This window comes from Mus musculus, chromosome 17 (genome assembly GCF_000001635.26).
Source record: "Mus musculus strain C57BL/6J chromosome 17, GRCm38.p6 C57BL/6J".
Classification (NCBI taxonomy): domain Eukaryota; kingdom Metazoa; phylum Chordata; class Mammalia; order Rodentia; family Muridae; genus Mus; species Mus musculus.
Genome location: NC_000083.6, coordinates 7,125,416 through 7,153,065, shown reverse-complemented (window position 1 = coordinate 7,153,065; position 27,650 = coordinate 7,125,416). Strand labels below are relative to the sequence as shown.

The window sequence follows — 27,650 nt, the reverse complement described above, 5'->3', positions numbered from 1 at the left end:
ACACTTCCCAGCACAGGATTGTCCCAGAAGTTGAGGCTATTTCCCAGAAGATATCGCTCGACTGCATGAAGGTCCCCGTTCGGGCAAGAGCCTCCTCTCTACCATGCAAAGTGTTTCTTCTCCTACTTTATCTTATTATATGTCTCCTTGGTTAAAAACAGAACATAGCCTTTGCTTCTAGAGTACCATCTGCAATCATTTGTACAATCCAGCAAGTGTGGAACAGTATCCCAGCACGTGGGCAGGCAAGATTTTTTAAAAACCAAACTATACAATGATTTCTGAGCTCAGAATTATGTAAATGTACCTGAAAACAGGTTATAGCTAGAACCAACGAGACTTTCGCTGATCTGCTGTATGGATTTCTGTGCTATGTAGTGATCTGTAAAGAGTACCAGGCTACTTTCTCTAGCCTGACACATTCTGTCAACTATAAACTACTCCATAGAAAACACAAGAACTCTATGAAGCCTCTTTATCAGAAACTCCTTGAAGCACTTTAGATGCCATGTTGAAATATTGGCAACAACATTCAGCAGTGATCAACTGTGCCACATGGTGCTAAACTTGGGCAGAATCCATAAAGGCTTGTGTGTGCCACAGGTGCCTACAGGCGTTGTGAAGGCTGGCTCATGAGACCATGACTGTTCTGTCAGTCCACTGCCTGGACTTCTCTGAGACTCATAGGAAGGTGGCACTGCAGAAGAGGACTCAGTGCTTGTCCTCATAGCCTCAGGTGACAGAGCCACAGGTTAGCCTTCCCCGCCTCCTGTCTTCACTCATGGCTGTCTGCTGCTGTGCAGAGCTGAAACACAGGCCAAGAGCCATGTGCCTGTGTTCTGGTGGCGACCAGGTTTGGCCAGACCTGAGTTTGTTCCTGCTGTTAGATTACTGTCATCATCAGGAGTTGAAAGACTTTAAGGAAACTAAAACAGCCACTTTGACTAGGGGGAGTCAGAGCCAGAGAGCTGGATGTCTCACAGAGAGAAAACCACTCAGAAGGCAAGTAGGCAGAGCTCTGTTGGTACCATAGCCTCTCGCCTCTGTTCTGCTACTGTTTATTGGGTTTTGTTTTGTTTTAAACAACCAAGGGCTTGTACCCAGCTGGCTGGAATACAGCCTCCAGCACAGTCCAGTAGTTCTACTCTCAGATGAGTTCTGGTCACTTCTACTTCGTTCTCTTTATAGAGTCCCACAAGAAGGTCAACACGGTGTACACAGCTGTTAGCTGGTCACTGTTCCTCAGTTTGGTCATGTCCTACTTTTTCTGACAGTTTTTACAGAGCACTGGCAAAGTGACCACATTAGTAAGACAGGCCATTTGTTGCTAAGATCCTGCCCATAGCCTCAAGCAGGGCCACGGGGCATGGGAGAGCTGCTGCTGGTTGTGACTGGTTGTGGGATTCTGGATTCAGTACTGAGACTATATAGAGTAAGGGAAGCCTTTGTTAATTAAACAGGCAGGCGTGTTAGCCAAACTCTCAGGTCACAGGCTTTATTTCAGGACCCTCTGTTGGCTGAGCCTCCTGCCAGCCTGCCCTGGCTCACTGGAAATCTCCATGTTGCCTAGTTCAGTGGCAGATGACAAGCCAGCACGCACAGATACCACAACCACTGCAGACCACCACCACTCTTTTCTCCTCATGCTTTCTAGAGACAAAAAACTTGCCATGGATGTAGCTCACCCTTGGTCTGACGCTGGCCTCAAGCTCCTGGATAGGCTACAGAATCTGTGCCCTTAGTGATCTGAAGGTGGCCAAACACTGTTTCGTCACCCCTCCCCTTTAAGAAAGTACAAATGATTCTCTGTTAACAGCTGAATACAGGGGATAGAGCAAGTCACACCCCACATAGGCTGGACTTCATAATAAAATCCCCCACGCTATTTTGTATGCAACTGTGGGCTTCTGAGATCTGTGAGGAAAAAGAAATGGCCATTATTGTCAAATTCTGGTGGCAATGTGAACACTAAGGAACCTGTTTTCTCTCATAGCAAGGACAGGGTTAAATGGAGAACGTGTACAATGGAAGTTCTGGAGAGGAAAAGATAACTTAGGGAGAGTTCCTAGTTCATAAATATTTACTTATTAATATTTGTTGAAAGATATATATTCATATTTTAGATAGTATGGGTTTTATAGTGCTTTGTAAAAATCAGAATATTCTTAACCTGTTAACAGATTTCTTCCACACCCCACTGCAATGCTGGAAGATCTCCACTAGACACACACATACACTCATACACACACACTCGGACACACATACACTCATACACACACACTCAGACATATACACTCATACACACACTCATATACATATACACATACTCATACATGCACACACTCATACATACATTCATACACACATATATACTCATACACACGTACACATGCTCATATACATACACATTCATACATACACACACTCATACACACACACACATCCTCATATCTATACTCATACACACACTCATATACATACACACATAGGTAGGCAGAGTTTTCATTCCCTGTCTAGGACTCTGATGTAGGGACCACAAGGAGGGAAAAGGAGGTGGAGAGGGGAGAAGACACCATGGGGTCGGTGATTCAGGAAAACATGGCCATGAGGATTAGCTGATTGGAGTTAAGAGCTGCCCAGATGGAACACGGCAAGTTATAACTCAGGGTTATTGATAGGGAAGTAGATTTTAATAACTTAGAGGATAGATATCTGCCCAACTCTATTGCATTGAAGGCTTATTATAAATATAAAAGTTATGTGTCTTTTATCTGGGAACTGAATGATCAAAGGCAGGGTAGAAACCCCTGATCAAGATTAAATAATTACAACAGACGAGGTCTCCTGAACCAGAGGAGCTCAAGATGAGGAGATACTGAAGGCAGCTGGGCAGATAAGGGTGGTGAGCAAACAGGCTGGGTCTCTCACCGCGCCACCATACTAGGAACAGATGTCCCATTGCAAGATAGAAGAGGAGATGGACATGGTACCATCTGTGAGTTGTCACCACTCCAAGGTGAGGACTGAGCACAAAGTGCAGATAGGTAATGGGTATGCCCACTGGGAAGGAAACCCACTACAGACGGAGCATGAGAAGCCACCGCGGCAAGGTGCACCGTGTTACACTGGTGAGAGTCTTCAGCAACAGTATCTGCACTGGAAGCCACATGAACAACAGGCACCGGGCAGTAGAGAGGATGAGGAAGCAAGTCTCATGATCAGAGCCCATTACACTGCACAGGTGATGGGAGGCCAGGGGAGGTTAGCTGTCACTCAAGCTGGACCACTTTGCACAGCCTTGGCCTTGGGCCTGTGCACTCTAAAGATAGAACTGAGACAGGGTGAGGCTGGTAGGTGGGCAACTGGAGGGAAAGCAGAGAAACCTTAATTTCTCATGATTTCAATGAAAAATTAAAGATTCTCTGCTAGCAGGGCGATCCATCTTTCTTGCTATAATTCAAAAGAACCCATAGCTATTAGATTCCTGGTATCCTCTCACAAGGCTGGAAAGGATACAAGTTGGCAGTACAGGATGCATTTGGCAATCAAAGGCTCAATCTGATCAGAATAACAGTGCCCTGGGCATCAGTTCTGAGCTAGAGAGATCAGAATGACGCATAGGTTCAGAGAATATGCCTTTAAGTACCTACAACTGCCTTGGGCATAAGATCTGTTCACTGGAGATAACTGAATGTCCAGCGGCGATGGGAGAAATAGATGGAACTACAGTGGGTACCTGAGGCAGGGAGATGGCTGAGCCACACACAGCAGCACCAGGCAGAGAGCAATGATGGTTCTATCGGCACAAACTACACAAACAGGAGGAACACGTCATTAGCATGGAAGCCCAACCTGGGTGACTAGACAAGGAAGTCATCTGCAGAGGGTCAGGTGACCCTCAGGGGAGGAGAGAGGAGCACACCTTCCCCCAGAATCCCTTGCTTCCCAGTGACCCTGGCCGTGGATGCTTTGCCTGGCCCTGCTGCCTTTCCATTAGAGACCTGAGGCACTTCTGTGAGACACAGGCTGGCTATACAAAGGAGGTGTCCCAGAAGAAGTCCTAATGAGACAGGAAGAAAAGTCAACCAAATATCCTAAAGATATTAAGACAAAAGACTTGTTTTCCAAATTGTCTTATTAATTACAAAATTAAAAACCATGGACTCACTTATTCTGTCTCTAAAAGTCACGGACACTCTCCTGCTGTTCCTTTGTTGGCCCTGCTCAGGGCTAGAGGGCTCCTGGGACAACAAGGGACCTGTCTGCCTTCAAAGAAGGATGCTGCCAGCAAGGCATAGAGTAAGTATTGCCTAAAGGCAGCTCTTTCGTCTTACACTTTGGGAATAAGGGTCACCGAAGCAGTAGCAGTGACTCTTAGGTTTACCACACTTGTAAGAATTATAGGAATTGGAGTTCTGAGAGTTCGTCTTGAATACTAGCAGCATTTCCATTAGAACTGAGGAGTGTTCAGGGGTGGCTTTTTTTTTTAAAGATTATAATTTAATTGTAAGATTTTCTCTCTTTCCTTTCCTTCCTACACCCCCTTCCATATGCCCCTCCCCACTGTCCTTCAATCCCTGGCCTCTTATTTTCACGACTTGTTATTGCATGCATATGTGTCTGCATGTATGCACTTATGTGAGTATACACCCTTTTCTCTTTTGCGGTCCTGCTGAGCTTTCTGTAGTGTGTACCCTGACCATACCAGTGCCTTGAATGGGGAGCTCTCTCAATCAGATGCCTCAAGATGCTGTTTTCAAAAGGAGAGAAATCGTTACCCTGACTCCCAGAGTCAGAGCTGTTATCTTCCCCTTGTGTGTGCGTCACGGAGAAATCAAGAAAGGCAGAGGAGGAGAGGAGAGGGTGGGAGAGGGGGGAGCGGGGGTGGGGAGGTTATTGAACAGAGATAAATGCTTGTCTCCACACAGGAGACGTGGAGACAGTATTGGTACCAGGACGCAGAGGCAAGGGTGATAAACAGTGCCTCCCTGGTGAGCATGAAGTCTGTTTGAAGAAACGTGAGGTAAATGACTACTTCCGCAGTCAATGGCTCGGTCACCAGAAGGATCAGCAGTACAGGAAGACTTGCGGTGACATCTGTAGGCGACAAAAGACTCACCAAGCAGGCCTGTTGCAATACACAGCGTCTTGATGCCTGACTTCTTCACACTCGTCCTTTAGATAAGACATAACGACACGTAACGCTTTCTAGGATGCAAACCGTTAGTCAGTGTTCCATGGTTTCCTTAGAACATAATCATGAACACTGGAATATTGAGTAAAGTGCACCTCAGTTTGGAAGTTAATGATGGGTTAGCCTCATTCCCTGAAAGTGTAAGTCCACACACTCTCCTGCAGAACCGAAGCACATCCTCTCAAAGAATGGCTGCTATATTAAGTATCACCTGTAAACTGGTTATGGTGGCACATACCTCCGATATCAGTGCTCCAGAGGTGCTACATATGCATCTGGGCCTGGTGAACCTGGGAGGATGGGATAAGGAGGAGCTACCTGGGAACCAAGGAAAGGAGCCCTGCTCCAAAGACAGCAACCCTGGCCTGCCCTTGAACTCAAATATCCAGCATTTAGAATGAGAATTACTGATCTTTAAAATGTTCAGTGCCAGGTGTGGTAGGGAATGCCTTCACACACCTGCCAACACACAGGAGGCAGAGGCAGGGGGATCTCTGTGAGTTCAAGACTAGCCTGATCTCCATAGGAATTTCCAGGACAGCCAGGTCTACATAGTGGGGCCCTGTCTCACAAAACAAAAACAAACAAAAAATAATAATTAAAATAATTGCTCACCCCATTGCTCTTGATTCTGGCAGCCCACACAGTTTAACAGAGAAAGCGACCAGCCTGTCATGATTCCTCATCCAAAAGACCCAGGCAAACTAGCACAGCGGGTACAGCTCCTGGTCCATCAAACTTCGCTCGGCTCAGCCTTGTTTTAGCCAGGAGCGGTGAAGCACAGCTGGAAAAGACAGCATCCAAGCGCAGGACCCCAACCTCACACTCAAGCCTGGAGCCACAGCAGATGCCAGATGTGCCATCCTGTTCACTTCCGTGTGTGGTACAGGGACGATGGCTGAGTCGTCATGTGTCCGAAAGGATTTCCTTGTCTTTGTACAGGTGGAAGCCTTGTTTCCAAGAGCCCCAGAAAACCTAGGCAGGTAACACCTGCAGAAGCAGGCGTGGCACCTGCAGCCTCTTAGAAAGGCTGGGGGTTCTGCAGACAGTGGGGTGGGACGGTGGCCAGGCTCACTGGCTACAGGTGAGAGAGGGATGTGGCATCCCAGAAGCTGCGTGGGATTCTGAGCCAAGTCTGAAACCTTTTCTTCCCTTTCTATCAGCCATGTTGATAACTGATAACGGATGATAATACTAACTGCTCAGGCTTATGATGGGAAACCACATGGCCACGCCTGACCTTCGTAGGTTTTTCTGGAAAGTTCCACTGCGGTTAAAGAGGAAACTTGTTGGGTCCACTGATAGTTTGTCAGTCCATGTGTGTGAACAGTATTGCTGCTTTCTTGGCATTCCTCATGGGTTTGATCTAAATTCCCTTGTTCCCAGACAGTACTAAACATTGCAGCCCCATCTTGAGCCATTTCTGTTGGTCCCGTCCTCACTCTGAGACATAATTGGCAATAAAGGGAGTACCATTTCCCCTCCTAGTGAACCCACACACCAGGCAGCACAACGGAAGCTCAGCTGTGTTGTTTATGACAGGCTGACACTGGCTGGCGCTGGATACTCTCTGCTAGAACCACTGTGCCCTCTCCCGAGGTGAAGATGTTTCAGAACTGTTTCAGGAATCTGGGACTTGTGCCTGCTCCTGTGACAGCACCGAGGAGTCTGCACATGAACGTCTCTACAAACTCACTCTGAATTTTACAGTGCGCTTAGCTGGGTTCCTTTCAGTAGAGGTGGCAAAGCTACAGGTAGAGAATACTGAAGAACGTAGCAAAGAGTATTAGGTGGAATCACAGGGAACTGCAAAGCTTGCATTTAGAATTTCAATTGCATCTTGCATAGCAGGGACTGTGGAAATTGCAGGGGCTCTGCAGCCTGCAGTCTCTATCCCCACCCCTCGGAGAAGAACCTAAAGGCAGCCAGGGCACAGCCAACACGTCCTGCTTGAGAGACAAACGGAATAAACAGGAGATGGACTGGAGAGGACTTATGCCCCACCCACAGCTTTCCTGTCTCACTACTGTTCCTCCTTCTCTCTGAGAGGGCTGCTGTTCCCCTGCACAGTGCATACTTCATTCCAGATAGAAGACACCATGCAGAGTGCTAGGTGCAGTGGCTCACAGTATAATCCCAACACTAAGGAGGCAGAGGCAGGAGGATGACCATGAGTTAGAGGCCAGCCTGGGGTACACAGTGAATTCCAGCAAGCTGAGCCCTGTGCATCTAACCTCTACCCTGAAGCATTTTTGGTTTCATACCCTTGCAGCTGCTTCAGCCAGCAACAGCCAGTTTTAGCACCAACTGCAGCCAGGACTCGGCTCGGGTCGAGGGAAGGAAAAGCAACTCTCTCAGGAAATTGCTTTTGTTCATTGGTCCTCAGGAACGTGGAAACTCAATAGACCACCCTCTAATTGGATCTTCTCCCTTGCCTCAGGCCGGGTGCCTTCCAGGACACATCTGTCTGCCGGGCTTCAACTCACTCCCTGCCAGCATCACCATGCCCCCTCTGTCTACACGCTAATACCTGGCCGAGGGTCTGGTTCTTACTCTGCCTTCGGCCACTCCCCTGAGGCAGCATCCCCTCCCCTGGGCACAGCTCACTATCCTTCTGTCCCTCCACCTCCACCTGCCCTTCCCCCTTTCTTCTCCACACATCTAAAAGGATCTGCACTTGCATGCTCACTGCTGGCCCCATGGCACTTTGTATTCTCATCCTCCCTCTACCCTTCTGTGTTCATCTTCTTCCACACAGGATACAGATCACAGGAATAGTGGGGTCTGATGCCAGAAGAGGCTTTAGAGCATCTATCTATTCTTAGGCTCCTTTAAACGTCTCAGGCAGAGATAGGAGTGGCTATAAAATGTTCAGATTTCCAGTGTCTTGTGAATGTGTGCCCCAGGATAAAGCTGAGGGGTATTTACTTACAGGGGGTTACTGTTTCTCCATAGCTGGGATGAAAAACTCCATGGGAGAGCATTCCCTGAGCAAGCGAGGTCCTAGGTTCAATCTCAGTTTCACACAAAGGAGGGGAAAACACATAACCCACTACACTAACTACCTCTTGAGAGTGGTGGTGACTAGCTGGCTTACTTTGATCATAATTTGATTCACAGTTATACATTTGAATAACAAAATTGAAAAAAAATATTGTTCTTAAAACAGAGTGCTTGGCGCAAACTTTATATGCCCCAGTACAGGGGAACGCCAGGGTCAAAAAGGGGGAGTGGGTGGGTAGGGGAGTGGGGGGTGGGTGGGTATGGGGGACTTTTGGTATAGCATTGGAAATGTAAATGAGCTAAATACCTAATAAAAAATGGGGAAAAAAAACAGAGTGCTTGGTTATACAAGCCAAGTTTCAAGTTAAAACATGAAACCATATTGTAAAAATGACAGAGGCGTTTAAAAATTTTGGGACAAACTGATTCCTTTAAATATCTTTATCTTCCAATTGGGAAAATAAAAACTCAGAGGCCTGGGCATTTTGAGCCCATGTCAGGAGTAACCTCAGCCTCCTGGCCCATGGCCAGCTCCATCCGCTATCACAAAAGGACAGCAACTGCTGGTGAGTCTCCAGGCAGGGCCACTTTTGGGTGTACTATCATGGGTCCCTGTAAAGTCAGGCACATGGGCCCGGGGATTCCCTTCCTGTACATAATGCTCTGGTAGATGTTTGGTTCTTTAGGAAAAACACTGCATCAAAACATGTCAGAAGGATTCAGGAGTCCCAGGAGGTTCTTATCAGCACTAACCCAGACGTAAGAGTGGTGAGAATTCCCTATGACCACATTCCTCATGGCTTGGCTTACAGGATCAGCAACAAGTATACAACGCCTAGTCCTTGAGCTGGAATAATGCTGGTGTGCGTTCCTGTGTCCTGCTAACCTTGAGTCACTTGATGCTAAGATTTTATCTGCCACGTAGCATGAAGCAGCCCTGGCAGGCTCAGGAATCCAGCTTCTTCATGATGCACTCACTGGTGGGGTCTGCCCCGAGCCTGTGCCCTCACCAGAGCTACCCATTATGCACACTTCAGAGAAGGCTCCCCAGGCATCTCAGGCAGAAGGAGATACCACGTGACAAAGGCTTGATTTCGGGCTGAGGTAGTTCAGGATGAGAACCAGGGCCCACAGAATCACAGTGTTCCTTGGTGGGAGAGAGATTTGGGGAAAAAGGAGACTGAGTCAGGACTGGAAGAAGAAAGGAGAGACTGGAAGGAGACGGCAAACCGCTAGGGCTTCAGAGTGGGATGTGAGTAGGAGGCCAAGTGAGGAGAGTTAGGTAGTGCCCGGTACAGAATGAGGTCCATGGGACACAGAGCCACCAGCTAGTAAGGAATTCATCTACGGAACTTTAGCTCGGCAAAGGCCCTGGATTTCAGCCTGAATTCATCACTTCCCAGAGGTGCAGAGAGCTCGTTGGAGTTTACCATTATTAGAGTCAGCCAGTTACAACAAGTTCTTAATGGAGGCTCACTGTACATACCTACTGTGGGATTGGAACCGAAAAGGTGAGAGGAAAGGAACCAGAATGAACAGAGAGAATCCTGGAGTCAGAGAATCCCATGAGGAGTCTTCCAGGATGTATGTGTGCACACATGCTCATGTGTGTATGCATACTTATCCACCACACTTGCTCACGCATCTATACCTCATGAATGCTTGAGCCCATGTATAGACACTCCTAAGCCCCTAGGAGGTCACAGCCAGGAAGGGAATCTGGGATGCCGTCTAATGAAGGTAGTACAGACACCAGATTCAGAAGCAACATCTGCAAGACAGAGCTTGAAGATAAGCAAAGACGGTAGGACTCGCTGTGGGAAACGAGGACTGAGTCACAGAGACCACGAACCACAGCATCTGGGGGACCAACCCCAGATCTCAATACTCTGGACAATGCACTTTGCTCCAGGACCAGGTCAGGATGCAGGCAAGGAAGGCAGCCATCCCAATGGCTAGCCAGCCTTAGACCTGTGGCACTCTGAACCTGGGGCCAGCAATCCCCACGCAGGGACCTCTGCTTCTGTTCCCAGTTCCTGTGGCTCCCGAGGAAAGGCTTAACAGGACTGGGCATCCGTCTACTTCTGTGATACCACACACTCCTCACTTCATGCCACCGTCTCCTTATAGCAGCTCAGTCTGTGTGACATGTGTCACACTTGACTTCTGCTTGAGGCCAAGGTCCCCTTTGTAGAAAAAGCATGTCTGTGCCTGTGAGCCATGAGCTGCATCTGGGTCTGAAAGTCACAGCTGCCCAGAGGGGACACGTGGTCTAGTAGGCTCTTAACCTTGGTTTCTTCCAGGTGACCTACATTTCTTGAGAAAGGATGCTGCTGAAGCGCCCTCTTCTGTGCCATGGTCAGGATGCAGAGCTCAGGGAGATTGAATTCCACTGTCTTACAACAGGACTCTAATAGCAGCTAAGGGTAAACCACGGTGACCATGGCAGTGTGCTCCCTCTTGCTTCAAGCATAGCTGACCCACTCCTTAGTACACAAAGACAATGTTCCAAAATCATCTTATCTCCTTCTCCTTCTCTGCTTCCTCCTCCTCCTCCTCCTCCTCTTCTTCTTCTTCTTCTTCTTCTTCTTCTTCTTCTCCTTCTCCTTCTCCTTCTCCTTCTCCTTCTCCTTCTCCTTCTCCTTCTCCTCCTCCTCCTCTTCCTCTCTCTCCCTCCCTCCTCTCTCTCCTGCTTCCTTGCACCTCATGTTTCCATGTGAGTTTACACTGTTTCTTTGTCCTGCAGAAACTACCTGTGTCCTTAAAACAGAATCCAATCTAGACTGACATGAAAACCTGGTTACGCTGGTATAGAGAACGCTCTGCACATCGTGGCCTCCCAGAATGCCCCTGCAGAGTTCTCTGTGGTAGAACCCAGACTGCAGCTGATGTGGAGATGTGTGACTCCCAACCTGGAGGAGTAGAAGGCTAACAGTGCAGGCATGTGGAGAGGCAAAAACACAGCAAGACAAGTGGTGTGGGATCCAAGCAAAGCTGAGGCCAACTTGAAACTAGGAAACCCCTTGGACTCACTTAGATCTAGTCCTGCTGGGCCAATGGTGGATGGTGTACCTCCAGAGTGGGCACAGGGACTCCACAGAACAGGTACAAAGTACCAGGTGTAACCACCACAGGTCTCTGTAATTGCCTGTCTGTCTCTGTCTGTCTGTCTGTCTGTCTCCCTCTCCCTCCCCCTTCCTCGTCCCCCCCCCCCCCTGCAAGCATCCATGTGGTGGTCAGAGGTCAACTTCAGCCATCACTTCCCAATTAGGCTAGGCTAACTGACCAGCAAGCGCAGCGACTCTCCTGTTTCTGCCCTCTCAGCACTTTTCCCAGGTGTGCACCACGTCTGTCCTTTTTACTCCAACCCTGAAGCTTGCACTCAGGCCTTCCTGCTTCCAGGGCAGGAATAAGCACTTTGCTCACTGAGCAACCCCCACAGACCCTTTTCTATGGCTCTTTACACACATGTCCCCTGCTGGGAAAGGGTATGGATAGCGCTTCTGTCCAGAGGGAGCAAAGGACCATTCTACAGGACAAAGCTACCTTAGTCTCTTCTGCAGCATGGGCCATCGGATCAGGTCGGTCAGCACAGAGAGCATACAGGAATTCTCTGTCTGCAACAACCTGATCTTGATACAACTACAACCCAGTGGTCACAGGCAGCTTTACACAGACACACTCACATACACGTGCACACACATGCATGCCCACACACATGCACAAACACACACACATACATGCACATGTACACATACAAACACACTCGTACAGAGGGAGGTGGGGGAGAGGCTAGGAAGGCTGGGAGATTTACATAGTTCTGAATTCTCTGACCACAGGATCAGCTGGTCCAGCCGGGGCTTTCTCCCATAAATGAGGCACAGTACATTCCTGGGGCAGATGCCCTGTGGGCAGCTCTTCAGTGAAGCTGCCCACACAGTCCCTTCTTTCATCATCACCTTCTGGGAAACCAAGTGAGTCCCTCGGTTAACCTCCATTTTCTCACTTTAAAAACTGTACCCAAACCTTTAATTCGGGAAATCCCGTGCCTTTGCCAAAGCAAGTCCTGGGAGCAGCTGGGTGGCCTCAGTTTTAAATGGCCAAAGGTATTAAAACGAAGCCGTGTGCCTGTGTGAAAAACAGAAGTCTGTTCTCTTCACTGTCCCAGGGATACCTCTGCTAATGGAGACCTCTGCACATGTGTGCCGTGCACAGGTGTGAGGCTGTTTGCCACATGTCTCAGCTGTGTCTGCTAATGGAGACCTCTGCACATGTGTGCCGTGCACAGGTGTGAGGCTGTTTGCCACATGTCTCAGCTGTGAGGTGGTTGTGTATGAACATGTTCCTATGTGTGTTTACATCTCACTGTGCATATGTGTTTCTGTGTGTGTGCATCAATGTGTGTGCATGTACATATGTGTGTATGTGTGTATGCGGGTGGGGGTATGCCTGTATGTATGTACCTGTGTGTATGTATATATCTGTGTGTATTTGTGTGTATGCATGCACATGTGTGTGTGTGCATGTGCCTATGTGTGTGTGTGTGTATGCGCGTGTGTGTGAGTGAGTGTAGAATAGAGGAGATGTCGGGGGTCTTCCTCAATCATCCATCCCCTTCAGTTTTTGAGACAGGGTCCTTCACTGAAGCTTGAGACTGCCAACTCAGCTATATGGGCTAGCTAGCAAACCTGACGGGTCTTCCTGTCTCCCCTTCCCAGTGATCCACATATATCACCATATCCAGCATATAAGGACAGCTCATAATGCTTATGTATGTATGTATGCATGCATGTATGTATGTATGTATGTATGTATGTATGTATGTATGTATGTATTTGGGAGGTATGTGCCTTCAAGTGCATATAGAGGTCACAGGACAATATTTGGGAGCTGGCCCTCTCCCACCTCCATGTGAGACATAGGGATTTAACTCGGGTCACTAAGCCTGGCAGAAAGCACCCTTACCCATTGAGCCCTCATGCTCAGCTTTTTTATGTGGACTATGGGGGTTCAAATTCAGGGCCTTCTGCTTCCTAAGCAAGGACTTTACTGACCAGTCTGTATCCCTAGCCCCTGATCTGCCAAGCTTTCTAGAGACATTAATGAAAAGAAAGCCCGTTACTTTGGTCCTAAGGACTCCAGCATCTGTGACAGTCAATAGCATACAGTTCGCATATGTATTATAGATGGGTTTTCTGGCACGATAATGAAAGCAGAAAGTTCTATTTTCAGGAAGAATCAGGTGTTAGGAGGCCTGAAATTCGCTCTGCTGTATTTTTCCTGGTATGTGACTCCAACAGCTGTGGAAACAATGCCCTATTCCCTTAGCCTTCTCGCTTGGGGACTGCCCCCTGTGATTTCATGGGCCTACGCTGTGAGACCTTCTTCGCCTGCGTCCCCCTTGCTCCAATAACCTCCAGAATGACTCCCCTTTCTCACAAAGCATGGCACCTGCCAGGCTCCCCGCATAAACAGCTCTCCGCTCACACATCACCCCTTGCTCAGCGGCCTCTTCAACACACCTCCCCGGACCAATTTTTCTCTCTTACGCACTTTTGTCTCCCTCCCAGGTGTCTGAGACGCTGCTTCACTGGACGTGTTTCCGTGCTGAACGACGAGTCCCTGAGACTCTCACCTGAGGACAACTCCACGTTTTTCTCCAAAAGTGTTGGACACTCCTGGGTTTGAGGCCGGGTGAAGGAAGGATGTGGGAGCACAGAGAAAACCATCGGGATGGAAGTGTGCGAGGGAGACAAGGAAGCCAGTGGGCCTCACCATCCTAAGCATTGCCACAAGCCTGGCATAAACTGCCACCCAGTACGTAAAACATGACCAAGAAAGGGATGGCGGGAAAGGGAGACCAGAAGCACCAAGGAGCTGAGGACCCTCAGGCAGAAACCTGCTGTGCTAACGGAACTTCAGCACAGAGGAAAGAGCTCAGCCTTGATCCTCAGGCAGCTGTGCTGCACAGATCAGGGAACTTTTACACCCCAAATCTCAAAGGGGACCATGAATAAAGGCAGTAAGAAAGCAGGCAAAGGAAATGTGTCAGACAACATACTTGAAGTTGTGAGGTAACAGTAAGCCGAGAGGGGAGAGACCTCAAATGCCACCTTCGCTCTGCAGAGGTGATCACGTGACCGATGGCTTCCCAAGAGGACTGAGAACGAGCAAAAGGCAAAGCCCACACCCTGACCCTCTCCACAGGCTCCTTCACAACCCGACAGTGAGTACTTACTAACAGTAGTCCATAGAATTTAGAGGCAACGCGGCGGAGCCGAGAAAGCATGTCGCTTAGGTTAGAGGTGACGATGATTTGGGCCAGGAAGCAACATGGTCTTATTCTTCAAGCACCCTAGTCTTCTGCATTGCTGAGCTGGCCTCCAGCATGGTTTGTAAACACTCGGGCGGTTCGAGATCATCTGAAAGTCAGTGGAGGGCAGTACGCAGCTGATCACGGCCAGGATACAGCCATTCCACATTTAGTAACTGGCTTAGCCAAACTCTAGGGTCACTTACTTAATATAGTTGCTGCTCTTTCTACCGGGCAGCCAGTGCAACATGGTAGGCTGCAAATCTGGCAGTCCAGAGAGAAGCCCAAACCAGAGCGAGCCACTGTAGCAGCTGGCAGGAGACGCAGTAGTGGTCTCTCACAGTCTCCACGGGGAGTCCATGCTCCCAGGAAGACAGCCAGGTCCCTATGAGTGCTAAGCGGTTCTTCTCAATGTAGTCATAACATTATTTGGTGTTTTGTCTTACAGATTCTATTCTTGTGGCATAAACACTCCAATGTCCTTCTGCCACTGGAAGGTCCTCTACTGACGAAACCTGAACCTTGAAGAATGTAAGCCATACACTCGAGGTGACACAGTTAATGGCAAAGCTGCCCACTCCCATGCAAGACATGCACAGCACCCTTGGACCTATGGCCACAGATATTTCAAGCACTTGAAGACTGATCACAGAACAGCTTTGGCAGCTGGGCAATGATGCAGTGAGAAAAGAAGCTGAACCGTGAGCCATGCACCCAGCTTAAACAAGAACAATTTTCTTTCTTTTTTCTTTTCTTTTTTTTTTTTTTTTTTTTTTTTTGTTTTTGTTGTTGTTGTTGTTTTTTTCTTTGGTTTTTCGAGACAGGGTTTCTCTGTGTAGCCCTGGCTGTCCTGGAACTCACTTTGTAGACCAGGCTGGCCTCGAACTCAGAAATCCGCCTGCCTCTGCCTCCCAAGTGCTGGGATTAAAGGTGTGCGCCACCACGCCCAGCAAGATCAATTTTCTTATCACCATGAACTGCATTAATACAGCATATGTGTGTGTGTGTGCGCACACACACACACACACACACATCAAAGAGTGTGGCTGTGTACTAGGGAGAACTAAAAAGTTCTCACAGGCTCAGTGATCTGTCGGGATAATGTTCTCTGTTGTTGCCAAGCTCCAGATGTTGTCATGGAGAGAACACTTCTCCCAGATGATGAGAATTAGAAAGCAAGGGTACAGGACAGCCCTGGAGCTCTGCTAGTGAGAAACAGAGCTGAGGACAGAGACCAAGATGTGCACTGTCAGTGGATGGAGGCTACAGTGAGAAGGAGGGCAACTGAGGTGTGGCTGAGTATGCCAGGAGTGAGGGTAGAGGTGGGCTTGGAAGCACCTGCCACTTCATTGGTGAATGGCTTCACCAATTTAAAGAGACTGTGTTTCCAGGTAAACATTGTTTGAAGTAGGAAAAGTGCCACTGAAGATGCAGGGAGAAAGGAGCCAAAGAATCATATGGCCATTCATGCGAGTGTGGATGACGTCACAGGCAATGGTGAGTCTGACAGTGGGGAAGACCAATCTAGGTCTGAGATGGCTGCTGCATGCTCAGAGAACACCCAGCCATGTTGGTCCCATGAGGACAAAGAGATGCTTGGCAGCCAAGGTACATAAGGTTTACATGAGGTGAGTCTTTGGGGCTGGGGAGGAACTAGACTAGAAACCATAAAGAACAGAGTGCTGGTGACCTCAGGACCCTCAGGTGGTCTCAGGAGTAGGACCCATGAAAGCGAACTGCTTCACTTAGAGCAGTGGTTCTCAACTTCCTAATGCGGCAACCCTTGAATACCCTCGGGCCGTGGTGACCCCCAACCATACAATTATTTTCATTGCTACTTTATAACTGTACCTTTGCTGCTGGTATGAACCTTAATGTAAATATCTGAGTTTTCCAATGGTCTTGGGCAACCGCCATGAAAGGTTCATTTGACCGCCAAAGGGGTCAGGGCCCATAGGTTGAGAATTAGTGACTTGAGGATCACAGAGGAATGAGTCCCTAGAGCCACCATGTCGTAGTTACAGAAAGCAGACACCCATGGAAAGAGCTGGAGGAGTCGGGGGGATAGTGAAGAGGAGGGAGAGGGTACTTATGTATAATAATAAATAAATCTTTGGGCTGGAGCAAGCAGGGACTGAGCGAGCAGAGGTCCTAAAAATTCAATTCCCAACAATCACATGAAGGCTCACAACCATCTGTACAGTTACAGTGAACTCACATACAATAAATAAATAAATAAATATTACCTTAGTCATGCTGTTTCTTCACAGCAATAAACCTAAACTAAGATAACCATGAAAACTCATATTGGACTTAAAAGGGACCTAGGTTACATAATTTATTTATTATTATACATAAGTACACTGTAGCTGTCTTCAGACATACCAGAAGAGGGCATCAGATCTCATTACAGGTGGTTGTGAGCCACCATGTGGTTGCTGGGATTTGAACTCAGGACCTTCAGAAGAGCAGTCAGTGTTCTTACCCACTGAGCCATCTCACCAGCCCCCAAGACAACTCTTATAAAAAAAAACATGTCATTGGGGCTGGCTTACAGTTTCAGAGGTTCAGTCCATTATCATCATGGTGGGAAGTGTGGCAGGGTGCAGGCAGACATGGTGCTGGAAGAGCTGAGAGTTCTATATCTTGATCTGAAGGTAGCCAGAGGGAGGCCATCTTCTGGCAGACAGGAGGAGGGTCTCTTCCATACTGGGTGGAGACATAGGGCCTCAAAGCCCACCCCCACAGTGACACACTTCCTCCAACAATGCTACACGTACTCCAATAAGGCCACACCTCCTAATAGTGCCATTTCCCATAGGCCAAGCATATTCAAATATTTCACAATGATGATTCTCTTTGCACACACCAGGAATAAGGCCAAGTGTGCTCCTTTACCATAGTTTTGCATTTCTTCTGTTACTAGCAGAAAGTGTATCCACATAAACTAAACACTGACTCAACCGCCTGCGTTATGCTATGATGGGCTAATCACTCGCCACACATGTGAGGGGGTTACCTCTTACGCTCCTCGGCTCACAGCTGTGGGTAAGTCTGGCCTTGGGAGGGGTGGCATCTACATTTGTATGAACATTCTCAACCACGGGGGCCTGTGCTAGGCAAGTGCTGCCCCGCCCACCTACACCAGCAGCCTTCATCCTTGTTCTTCTCAGGGATGACTGGGAGAGCACAGCACTCTTTCAGGAGCATGCATATTCCTATATAGCTAGAATAACTCAACTACCAGTCCCTTAGCAAAGGCTCGGGTCAAACATCTCACCGACCTTCAGTGACTCGGTGACCTTTGCTCCAGCTATGAGATTATGGAGAAGCTCATACGCTAGGCACACGTTGGTTTCTCAACATCATCATTCATTCTCCAGACGCCGAAGCCCAATGGCATAAAGCTGGGACTTTATAACAGAAGCTTCCTCACGCCAGGACCCTCTTCAGGGTCCCTGCTGCCCTGGCACCCAGCTACCCTGATCTTTTCCCAGACGAGGAAAGTTATGTCCAACATTTCTCTAATCATTGATTCTGTTTTTGTTGTTGTATCTGTCCCTAAAGGAACCCTCAGGGTCCTTAGGTTCCCTGTGACTTCCTGTCATTCTGTCACCGTCAGCTGTCTGTCACTCAGTCAGCCTGTCTTCAATGCAATCTACCTCAAAATCCTGTTTATTTGGGGGAGTTCATCTCAAAAACATTTCACTATTTTTTTAAAAAAAGATTTATTTGTTTATTATGTATAAGTACACTGTAGCTGTCTTCAGACACACCAGAAAAGGGCATCAGATCTCATTACAGATGGATGTGAACCACCATGTGGTTGCTGGGATTTGAACTCAGAACCTCTGGAAGAGCAGTCAGTGCTCTTAACCACTGACTCCATTAACCATTCTCTCCAGCCCCAATATTTCACTCTTATGTTCAGAGTTGATGCTCTCATAATAGTCCCCAGCTCAAAAAAATGGTGCCTGCCCACATATACAAGTTGACTGAGGGACCAAACATTTCTCTCAACTTCTTTTCCCAAATCCAGTATATCCATCCCCCATTGATGTGCAAGCATTTCCTTCTTTGTATGACTGTTTTGTTGGCATTGCATGTGTTTGTACCTCATGTGTTCCTGGTGCCCTCAGTGCTCAGAAAGGAGTGTCAGATCCCCTGGGACTTGTGAGCTGTCATGGGGATGCTGAGAACCAAACCTGGATCCTCTGCAAAAGGAATAACCCACCAAGCCACCTCTCCAGACCCTGGAAACATTTCCGGCCTACTTCTATCTTAGCGTAAGTCGCTGCTGTCTCACATGTGGGTAATTTGTGCAACCTTCTTTGTGGCCAAAGAGAGCCTTGTGAGTCATAGGCCTGGGCGGGTCTACCTTCTTGCATGAGCTCGGCACAAGGAGCAGAAAGAAACCTGGTATGCCTGAGAAACATTCAACGAACATCACATTTCACAGAGAAACTTTAAAATCAGAAGCCAAGTTGCCCATTGACATCATATGTGTGTAAGTCAGGGCCAGAGACGCATTCTGATGTGCTTGGATGAGGAAGAGAAAGGAAATAGACCCTAGTGGTGTGAAGGCAACAAGGGAGAAGAGTGACAGAAGTCATATATACAGTGTGAAAGCTAGATGCTCAACGGAATACAGTAAACTAAGCTTAATGGGATCTCAAGATTGCCAAGAGGTTTTAAGTCAGCTTAGAAAGTAGGTCCTAGTTCTCGCTCTTTGGGAAGGTGACTGGCTCATGTGTATAGAACCTACACCCTCCTAAAAGAGAACCCACAGAGCTCCCCTGAGCTACTCACTAAGGAAGGATACAGCAACAACACACCAACTGTGAGTCAGGGAAGTGGCCTCACCAAACACTTCATGTCTCTGTCACCTTTATCTTGGGCTAACAGCCTCCAGAACAGTGACCAGTTCAGGCACCCAGTCTGTGATGTTTTATTTATAGCCTGAATGGATGGTAACACTGATGGTAAGCAATTACATTTTTATTAAATTAGAGTGTCTTTTCAATACCCACCAAGAGAACCATCCAGATAACAGGTCAGCCACAAGGAAATCCAGGCAACTGAGATGGCTGGTTTTGAGGGTCAACCTAATTTGCTTTAGAAATACTTAGGAGGTTGATAGGGCACAGCTGTGAGTGTGTCTGTGAGGATTAAAGCATTGGGAAGACCTATCTTGAAAGTGATGTCACCAGATGGAACAAAAGTGGATAAAAGAAAAAGCCAACTGTGATGGCCATTCTCGGTTGTCAACTTGACTATATCTGGAACAAACTACAATCCAGAAATGGAGGGCACTCCTGTGATCCAGATCTTGAGGCAGGAAGACAACATGCCTTTGATCTGGATCTTGAGCCTGGAAGACACAAGCTCTTGATCTAGATCTTGAGGTGGGATTACACATACTTTTGATCTGGATTGACACACATCTTTAATCCATATCTTGACACACACCTTTAATCTGGGCAGAAGGTATCTTCTGTTGGAGTCTTATATAAGGACAATGGAAGAAGGAGGGGTTAGTTCTTCTTCACCCTCTTGCACTCACTTTGCCAGCACATCATTGGAGTCTACTTCTTCTGGATTCCAGTTTATACAGAAGACCAGCTGAGACACCCAGCTTCTCGGGACTGACCAACTACTAGATTCTTGGACTTTCCATTGTTGGATTAGTTGAACTGCACCTGTAAGTCATTCCAATAAATTCCCTTTGCATATACAATACACACACACACACACACACACACACATACATACATACATATACTTCATTATGTATATGTACACTTCATATGTACATATACACATACATATACTTCGTCCCAGAAGTTCTGTGACTCTAGAGAACCCTGATTAATACACCCACCCAGTACTGGCATGTTTCTTCTCTATCTTTTGTCAGTCAAGAAGAGAAGAAACACCATCATTATATGCTCCTACCACAATGGCTTTCTGCCTAAGCATATAGGCTAAGCATCCATGGGCTAAATCCTCTGGAACCAGGGACCAAAATAAATGTTTTCTGCTGTAATCATCTGTTAAGCACTTTGTCCCAGCAACAATGAGGTAATGGGTATAGAAACAGAAGAACGGGCAATATGTGAGAAGCATTCAGAACAAGAGAATCTAACCGACAAGGAGGGTTGTGTTGACCATCGTGTTTCTATGGTTTAGAAAGCATAACGGGACCAGAGTGAGTTGTCTGGAAGAGTGAGCTGAATAGGTGGATGAATAGGTGACTGCCACTTATGGAATAGTAACTATTCCAGCTGCACTGCCCAGAAATAGTCTGCTCAGTCATGGATCCTGGGCTGAAGGCCACTCACTCACACAGCCTTGAGGAACAGAGCCCTACCACAGCTGTTTATGACAATTGTGTCACGTCCTCGTCTCATTCCTGAGCTTTTGGAAAGGGCTGGGACCACAAAACAGGCAGAGCAAAGTGCATCCCTGTGGTGATAAGGGCGACCAGGGGAAACACGAGGTCACCTTAAGCCTGGCAGACCTTACTGTGAACAGTGGATCTTGGGTGTAGCAATGAAACTCCATGTGTGAGTTTTTCAAGCAGCTGAAAGATGAAAGGGCAAGATTCAGATGGACTGGGGTGCAGCTTCCTGTTCAGTGGGTTAGCTCTAATTAGCAACTGTGTGTTGTCTCTAAGGGAACAAGACTCAAGATATGTGCGGCTACTGTTACTGGAGAAGAAACACCCAGAAAAGTTGCCAACAGAGGATGCTAAGGGAGTTAGCAGAAGGAGAAGGACAGCACCTCACAATGTCCCCTCCATAGTGACACTCTCTGAGGGTCACCTCACATAGACTGTGAGCTCTTCTCACAGATGAGGGGTGACAGCCACACAGCTAGCCAGCACAGTGCCAGGGATGGAGTGTGACTATGTCCCTGATGTGAAGACATTCTTGGGATGACAGGAGAGTAAGATAAAAAATTTTTATTGGCTATTTTCTTTATTTACATTTCAAATGTTATCCCCTTTCCCAGTCCCCCGCCCCAACTTTCCGGAAACCCTTATCCCATCCTCCCTTCCCCTGCTTCTATGAGGGTGTTCCTTCACCTGCCCACTCACTCCCACCTCCCCACCTTCAATTCCCCTACACTGGGGTATCTATTGAGCCTTCATAGGACCAAGGACCTCTCCTCCCATTGATGCCTGACAAGACCATCATCTGCTACATATGCAGCTGGAGCCATGTATTCCTTTGTTGATAGCTTAGTCCCTGGGAGCTCTGGGGGTGGGGAGCAGTTGTCTGACTGATTAATATTGTTGTTCTTCCTATAGGGTTGCAAACCCCTCCAACTCCATCAGTCCTTTCTCTAACTCCTCTATTGAGGACTCCACACTCAGTCCAATGGTTGGCTTCGAGCATCCATCTCTGTATTTGTAAGGCTCTGGCAGGGCCTCTCAGGAGACAGCTTTATCAGGCTGAAGGAATACTTTTTACTGGCTTGTTTCTTATGGCATGCTCAGTTTTCTTCCTTATATGACTCAGGATCATGTGTCCAGGGTGACACCACCCACAGTGGGCTGGGCCCTCCCACATCAACTGTTGATTAGGAAAATGTCCCACAGGCTTGCCCAAAGGCCAATCTGAAGGGAGCCTTTTTCTCAGTTGAGGTGACCTCTTTCCAAATGCCTTTAGCTTCTATCAAGTCGATGTGAAACTAACCAGTACAATTTTCAACATGCAGTGCAGTTTCAAATGAGAATACACTGCTGGGTCATGAAGAAGGTAAATAAAGACCCCCTAGAAACAATTCCCTGAAGTGGCAAAGGACAAAGCCGGACTATAGGGTGGTGGGAAGTGACAGAAAAGTGAAAATATTGCCACTGAAATGGCAGCACATGTGTGGGCACATTTAAGATCCAGCAGAGAATAGAGAAGTTCAAGATGGGGCTAAGGCACCATTGCAGGAAGCAATTCCAGATGGTGGGAAGGCATCAGAAAGAGAAGCTATCAAAAATCCACACACTATCTTCATAGTAGTCATTATTACCACAAAGCAAAGAAAACTACTTCTTAACTTTAGACAAATGCAAAAAGAAACATTCTCTATATAATTAAATTTATATATCTGTATTTACGTTTATAGCCAATCATTGTGATGTCTGTGTTTCTGTGGGACCCAGAAATGGCCTAATTTAATTCAGTTTGTTTCTGCCCTTGCATTCTGACTCTGAGGGACGGGACAGGGCTGTTCTTCATGTCTAGTCACAAAATAGATCCTCAGTGAGGTCCTCTGGAATCTCTGTGGGAAACCCTTGATACTCAGAAGTGAAGCTATACCAAATGAGCATCTGTACTGGAGTTGGGGATGACAAGAATTGGGGTTCTTAAAAAATTATCCCAGTGTTCTTGAGATACGGCTCTGTGGTAGAGCACTTCCCTGGCATCTATAAGGCTGTGGGTTTAATCTGTAGCACTGCAGAAAGATATTAATAATTTGGGAGCAAAAACCTTCCTTTGTGAAACTTCTGTCCTTCCTACCTCGGGGGGGGGGGGTGAGCATAAAATTACCATGGCAGAGAATGGCTGAGGACATCATTTAGAGATAAAGTGCTGTGTCTAAGGGCCTCGCTGTGAGCTAACACTTTTGGCTTACTCCAGGGTGTTCACCCCAGTAACTCACACCCCCAAGCCCTGGAGCCTGTCTGCTTTCAGGTGCAGTCCCATTCAGGGGACATGTGACTTCTCCTTTGGTGTCCCCAACACCAGTTTTCTTGAGCCACATGAAGGACAGAAACCTGAAACTGGGTGGACAAAGTGAGAACAGTCCATGAGCTAGAGACATGGGCAGCTGGGAGAAGCCACAGGGGCAATGCCCTGTGGGTCACGCGTGTGCCACGACCCATGAGCTGAGGGCGGCTCACATGTCTTTCTGACACGCATCATTGTCAGCCTGTCCCTAAGCGTGTTCTCCTCTTTCCACTGTTCACCTCCCAAGCGGTTGTAAGGTAGCAAGGTAGTAAGAGGCACCGGTCTCTAAGCCGCATTAATATGAGCAGATTGCCAGTGTCTTTCATGAGGAACTGGAGCCTCGGAAGTCAAGGGAGAGACAGGACGCGCACTTACAGGAAAGCACACTTAGGAGACAGGACAGTGTGCACCATGCTTTCCAAATCTGAGCTCCCACCTGCCTGCAGGTGAGGTTCCCCCATTCCATCTCTCTGCTCACAGAAGTCAGACTAGCAAATGGAATCGACAAGAGTCTCATGTGAAGGCTCGTTAAGAGGATTAGTAATCGTCAAACATTGGAGAAGGATGGAAGGAGATCTGGTGTGCTCTTCAGTCAGCCAAGCCCCTGGGTTACAGGCACGTGAGTGTGCTCCATTCCAGATCACACCAACAGTCAACAGGAAGTCCTTCTCAGAGTCTGCCTGTCTTCCGACTCATCACAGGTAAGTGTAAACGGGTGTTGAAAAGGTCCACGAATATACAGAATAACTATGATTTTCTAAAAAGAAGGGCACCTTTAAGAATTTCAGATGATGCCACATTCTCTTATTGAGCCATAAGATAGGTACATCACACATATATGATATATATGTATGCGTGCCTCACTATAAAGTAAGTAGCATTCAAAACCCTAACGGGATAGTAGTCGAACAAGATGACCTAAGTTTGATCACATGCACTCCGTAAGCCATCACATAACCCTCTCTCCCCCACGTCTGCTGACTTTCACTGCTGTGAAAATACATATGTGACACTTAATGCACAAGTGGGTCTCCTAATTTCTGATTCATCTGTCCTTTTATATCAAACCACGTCTCAGATCTGAACTTCACAGCTGTGGCCATAGAGACTACATTCTGGCAACACGTGTGCGTGGGCAGACACCTGTGTGCATCTGGGTCCATGGCCAAATGTTTTCTCTCTTCATTTCACCCTGAAAGGGACGTGTATGATGTATTGAAGTGGTTCTTTTTATGTGGCTGTGACAACTAGACGCTGAAAAGATGTGTTTTGGCTCATGGTTCAATGGCTTGGCTCCATGAGCTTACTCAGAATATCATGGTGGCGGGAGAGTGTGGAGGAAGAGGCTGCCCACTTCATGCCAAACAGGAAGCAGAGAGGAGCCTTACATCATGGAGAACATGGAGCAAAGAGTGAAGATCAAACTGGGGACCAGTTACAGTTAAAGGCATGTGTGCAGTGACTTCATTCCTTTAGCTAAAGCATCTACCTACACCCCCAAACAGTACCACCAGCTGGGCACCAGTGTTTTAGTACATTCAGCAGGGGACATTTAGTATGCAAACCATACTATGTAACTGTCTTCTACAGTCAAGACTGGGGCACTAAGGATAGCTAACATCCTTCATAAGAGGACTCTGACGGCAGAGAAGAAAGTGGGTTGAAGAAGACCTTGGAACCTAAGAAAGAAGACAGTGTTGAGTTCTAGGTTGTATTCATGTCTCATGCTAGACTGGAGCTCCAGCCACCCACCACAGAGAAGACTGTCCCCACATGTCTGCTGTGGCAGCCAGAGGCTGGAGTAAGCACAGAATTCTTTGTAAGCATTCAGGAGACTGCAGTGGGATACCCCTGTGGTGGGATCCATTGCCCAATGGACAGAAAGGACTTCAGCCATCATACAGTGGCCATGAGGACAGTCTTCTCACCTTGGGATCAATGAAGCCTTGTTTGGGGCTTTTACTATCAATCAGTAACAAGCCTTAATTAAATTCCTGCTTTGCAGCATGGAGGTGGTACCCTCCATCCCTTTGGTGGGGTGTTGGAGCCGGCCTCCTAAAATAGATGTCGATTGAGGATTCAGTCTCAACACAATACCCCAAACTCACAGGTTATGAGGAAAGTTGGTCATCTCATCAAGAAGCAGGAAGACCTCAGAATGGAAACTGGAAGAGCCCACTGTTACAAATCAAGATGGCAAAGAAGCTGAGATCACCCATCTGTGATCACAAAGCAACAGGGATGGGAATACCCTAGCCAGGCTTGCAAGCAAGTACAGAGTGGGGCTTCATCAAAGAAACAGACAGTTCCAGATAAGAGTCAAGAAAGAGAGGGGGGGGGGAGATCTGGACAGAAAACAGTGAGATGGCAGGCTCGACAACGGAATGCTATCAGTTCAGAAATGAAAGAAAGAGGGCAGCTATAAACCAAATGCAGCTGCAGGAAAGACACACAAATGTAGGTTGCAGTACAGACAGACAACTGCAAGCTGCAGTAAAGACACAGACAAATGCAAGCTGCAGGAAAGACAGACAGACAAATGCAGGCTGTAGGAAAGACAGACAAGTGCAAAAGTAAACAAAGCAGGAGAGGTGAATAACATCAAAAGCTTAAATGAGTGAAGAAAATTGGTGAAACAAAAAGCTAGGACTTTCTTACTGAGTATGGTGGTGCGTGCCTATGCTACCATCAGTCAGGAGGCTACGAGAGGAGGATTGAGAGTTTAAGGCCACCCGGGCTACAGGCTTATGGGCTACAGGCTAGTTTAAAGTGTGCAACAAGAAGTCCCCTGCCCATTTAAATAAATCTTTAAACATTTAAATAAATCTTACCATTTTCAAAGAATAGATAAATAGATATTAACCTCTAACCAAACTGACAGGAGAGGCGTCAGCTCAGTGATCTGAGGAATGACTAGAACATTCCACACCCTGAAGACATCAACACTATGGTTAGGATGACCCCCAAAGGCCTTGTGGTAAAAGCTTGCTCCTCAGACAACAGCGCTTTGGGGAGGTAACAGAACCGTGGAGAAGTGTGATCTGGTGGGAGGATGTCAGTTCGATGGGGACATGTCCTGGAAGGGATAACGTAGTTCTAACCCTTCACCTCTCTTCCTTCCTCCACCTTCCCCCTGCGTGACTTGCTCAGTTCCCCTCTACCGGGTGCCCCTGCTACGTTGTTGTGCCATCACAAGCCTGAGGCAATGGAGGCATTCGACCAAGGGCTGTGAGCCAAACGGAGCCTTTCAAGCTCTTGCCTTTCTCAGGTGTTTCATCAGTGACTCACATTTTTATTTTTACGTTGTAATTGCCAATGAGATGACACTTGTAGATAAGACTTAGGTTGGGGTCAGAATTCATGCTAATCACATAGCCCTCCTTCCATACCCAACACTCAGCTCTCTGATGCGTAGCACGTAGCATATACTCAACTTATCTGAGTGTGTCTCACTGCCCTTGAGACCCAAAAGACACTCACTGCTTTTCTCTTTAAAGCGTTAGGAGACTCAGATCCACAGACTGCCTTGGCAGCCAAGTGGCTGCCTATAAACCCGAAAAGCAACCAGATCCATTTCTGGCATTCATACCTGTGAAGATATTAGGTCCTTCATATGTTTACTTAATAAAATCGGTTTTCATTGAATATAATCAATTGGAAATGTATCCATGGGAGGGGAGACCTCTACAAGAGTTGTAGAGATGGAAGTGCTGTCAGGCTGTGTGGGAAAGACAGAAAGCAGCTGCTGGATATGTCTGTTCTTTCAAAGGACTAGAAAGTAGATGTCTGGGTCAGAGCCCTGGGCAGAAACATAAAAACCCTCATGTGTGATAACAAGGGAGCTAAAGGATACAGACATCTCAGAGAGGCCAAATACACAAAGAGAACAGACAGCGATTTATGACTCCTGAAAGCAGGAACTGGTCCTTGCTCAGTGCATCATTAATTCACATTTGTTTTCTTTAGAAAACAAGGAACAGGAGCCTGGACTTTTTTTTTAAATACTCAGAATGACGCCAGAGGCAAAGACTAAATGACTCCTGGATGTCATGTCCGGGTCCCTTTGACAGTGCTGTTTCAGAGGTGATTGGTGTTGTGGGTGATGTCCAGAAATAGAGGACGTGGGCCAGCTCGTTACTGCCTGAGCCCCAGTCAGCCATTCACTAGACCCACCACCCATGGGTCTCACCTTGTCACTGTCAGCATTAACCAGCCAGTTTCAGATCTTCTTGCCTGGGCTCAGCAGTAGCCTGCCTGTCCTGTCAGCAGTAGCCTGCCTGTCCTGGCCTCCCTTCCAATTGACACAAGAATAGCTGCTATATCACCTTCTTAACATGCCTTCTTATTTCAGTCCCCAGAGGGCATTGTGCATGTCATACTATGGGATTCCTGCCTGACCCCATGATGAGTT

The 27,650-nt window shown here is 47.4% G+C and overlaps 1 protein-coding gene across 3 annotated transcripts in view; it reads right to left on the bottom strand.

The window, feature by feature from the left end:
- The window catches only part of Rps6ka2 (ribosomal protein S6 kinase, polypeptide 2), a 214,345-nt gene that overhangs the window by 150,250 nt on the left and 36,445 nt on the right, over window positions 1-27,650 (bottom strand). The window contains exon 1 of one of the 3 annotated variants that reach the window (XM_006523201.1): window positions 14,436-14,616. The exons of 1 other annotated variant lie outside the window; for it this stretch is intronic. Coding sequence is in view for 1 of the 2 variants with exons in the window: in XM_006523198.4 (XP_006523261.1) it covers window positions 14,436-14,486 (51 nt within the window). In the remaining variant the exon portion in view is untranslated. Of the gene's footprint in view, window positions 1-14,435; window positions 14,617-27,650 lie in introns of those variants that run through there. One more of the 3 variants, XM_006523198.4, reaches the window with a different exon arrangement.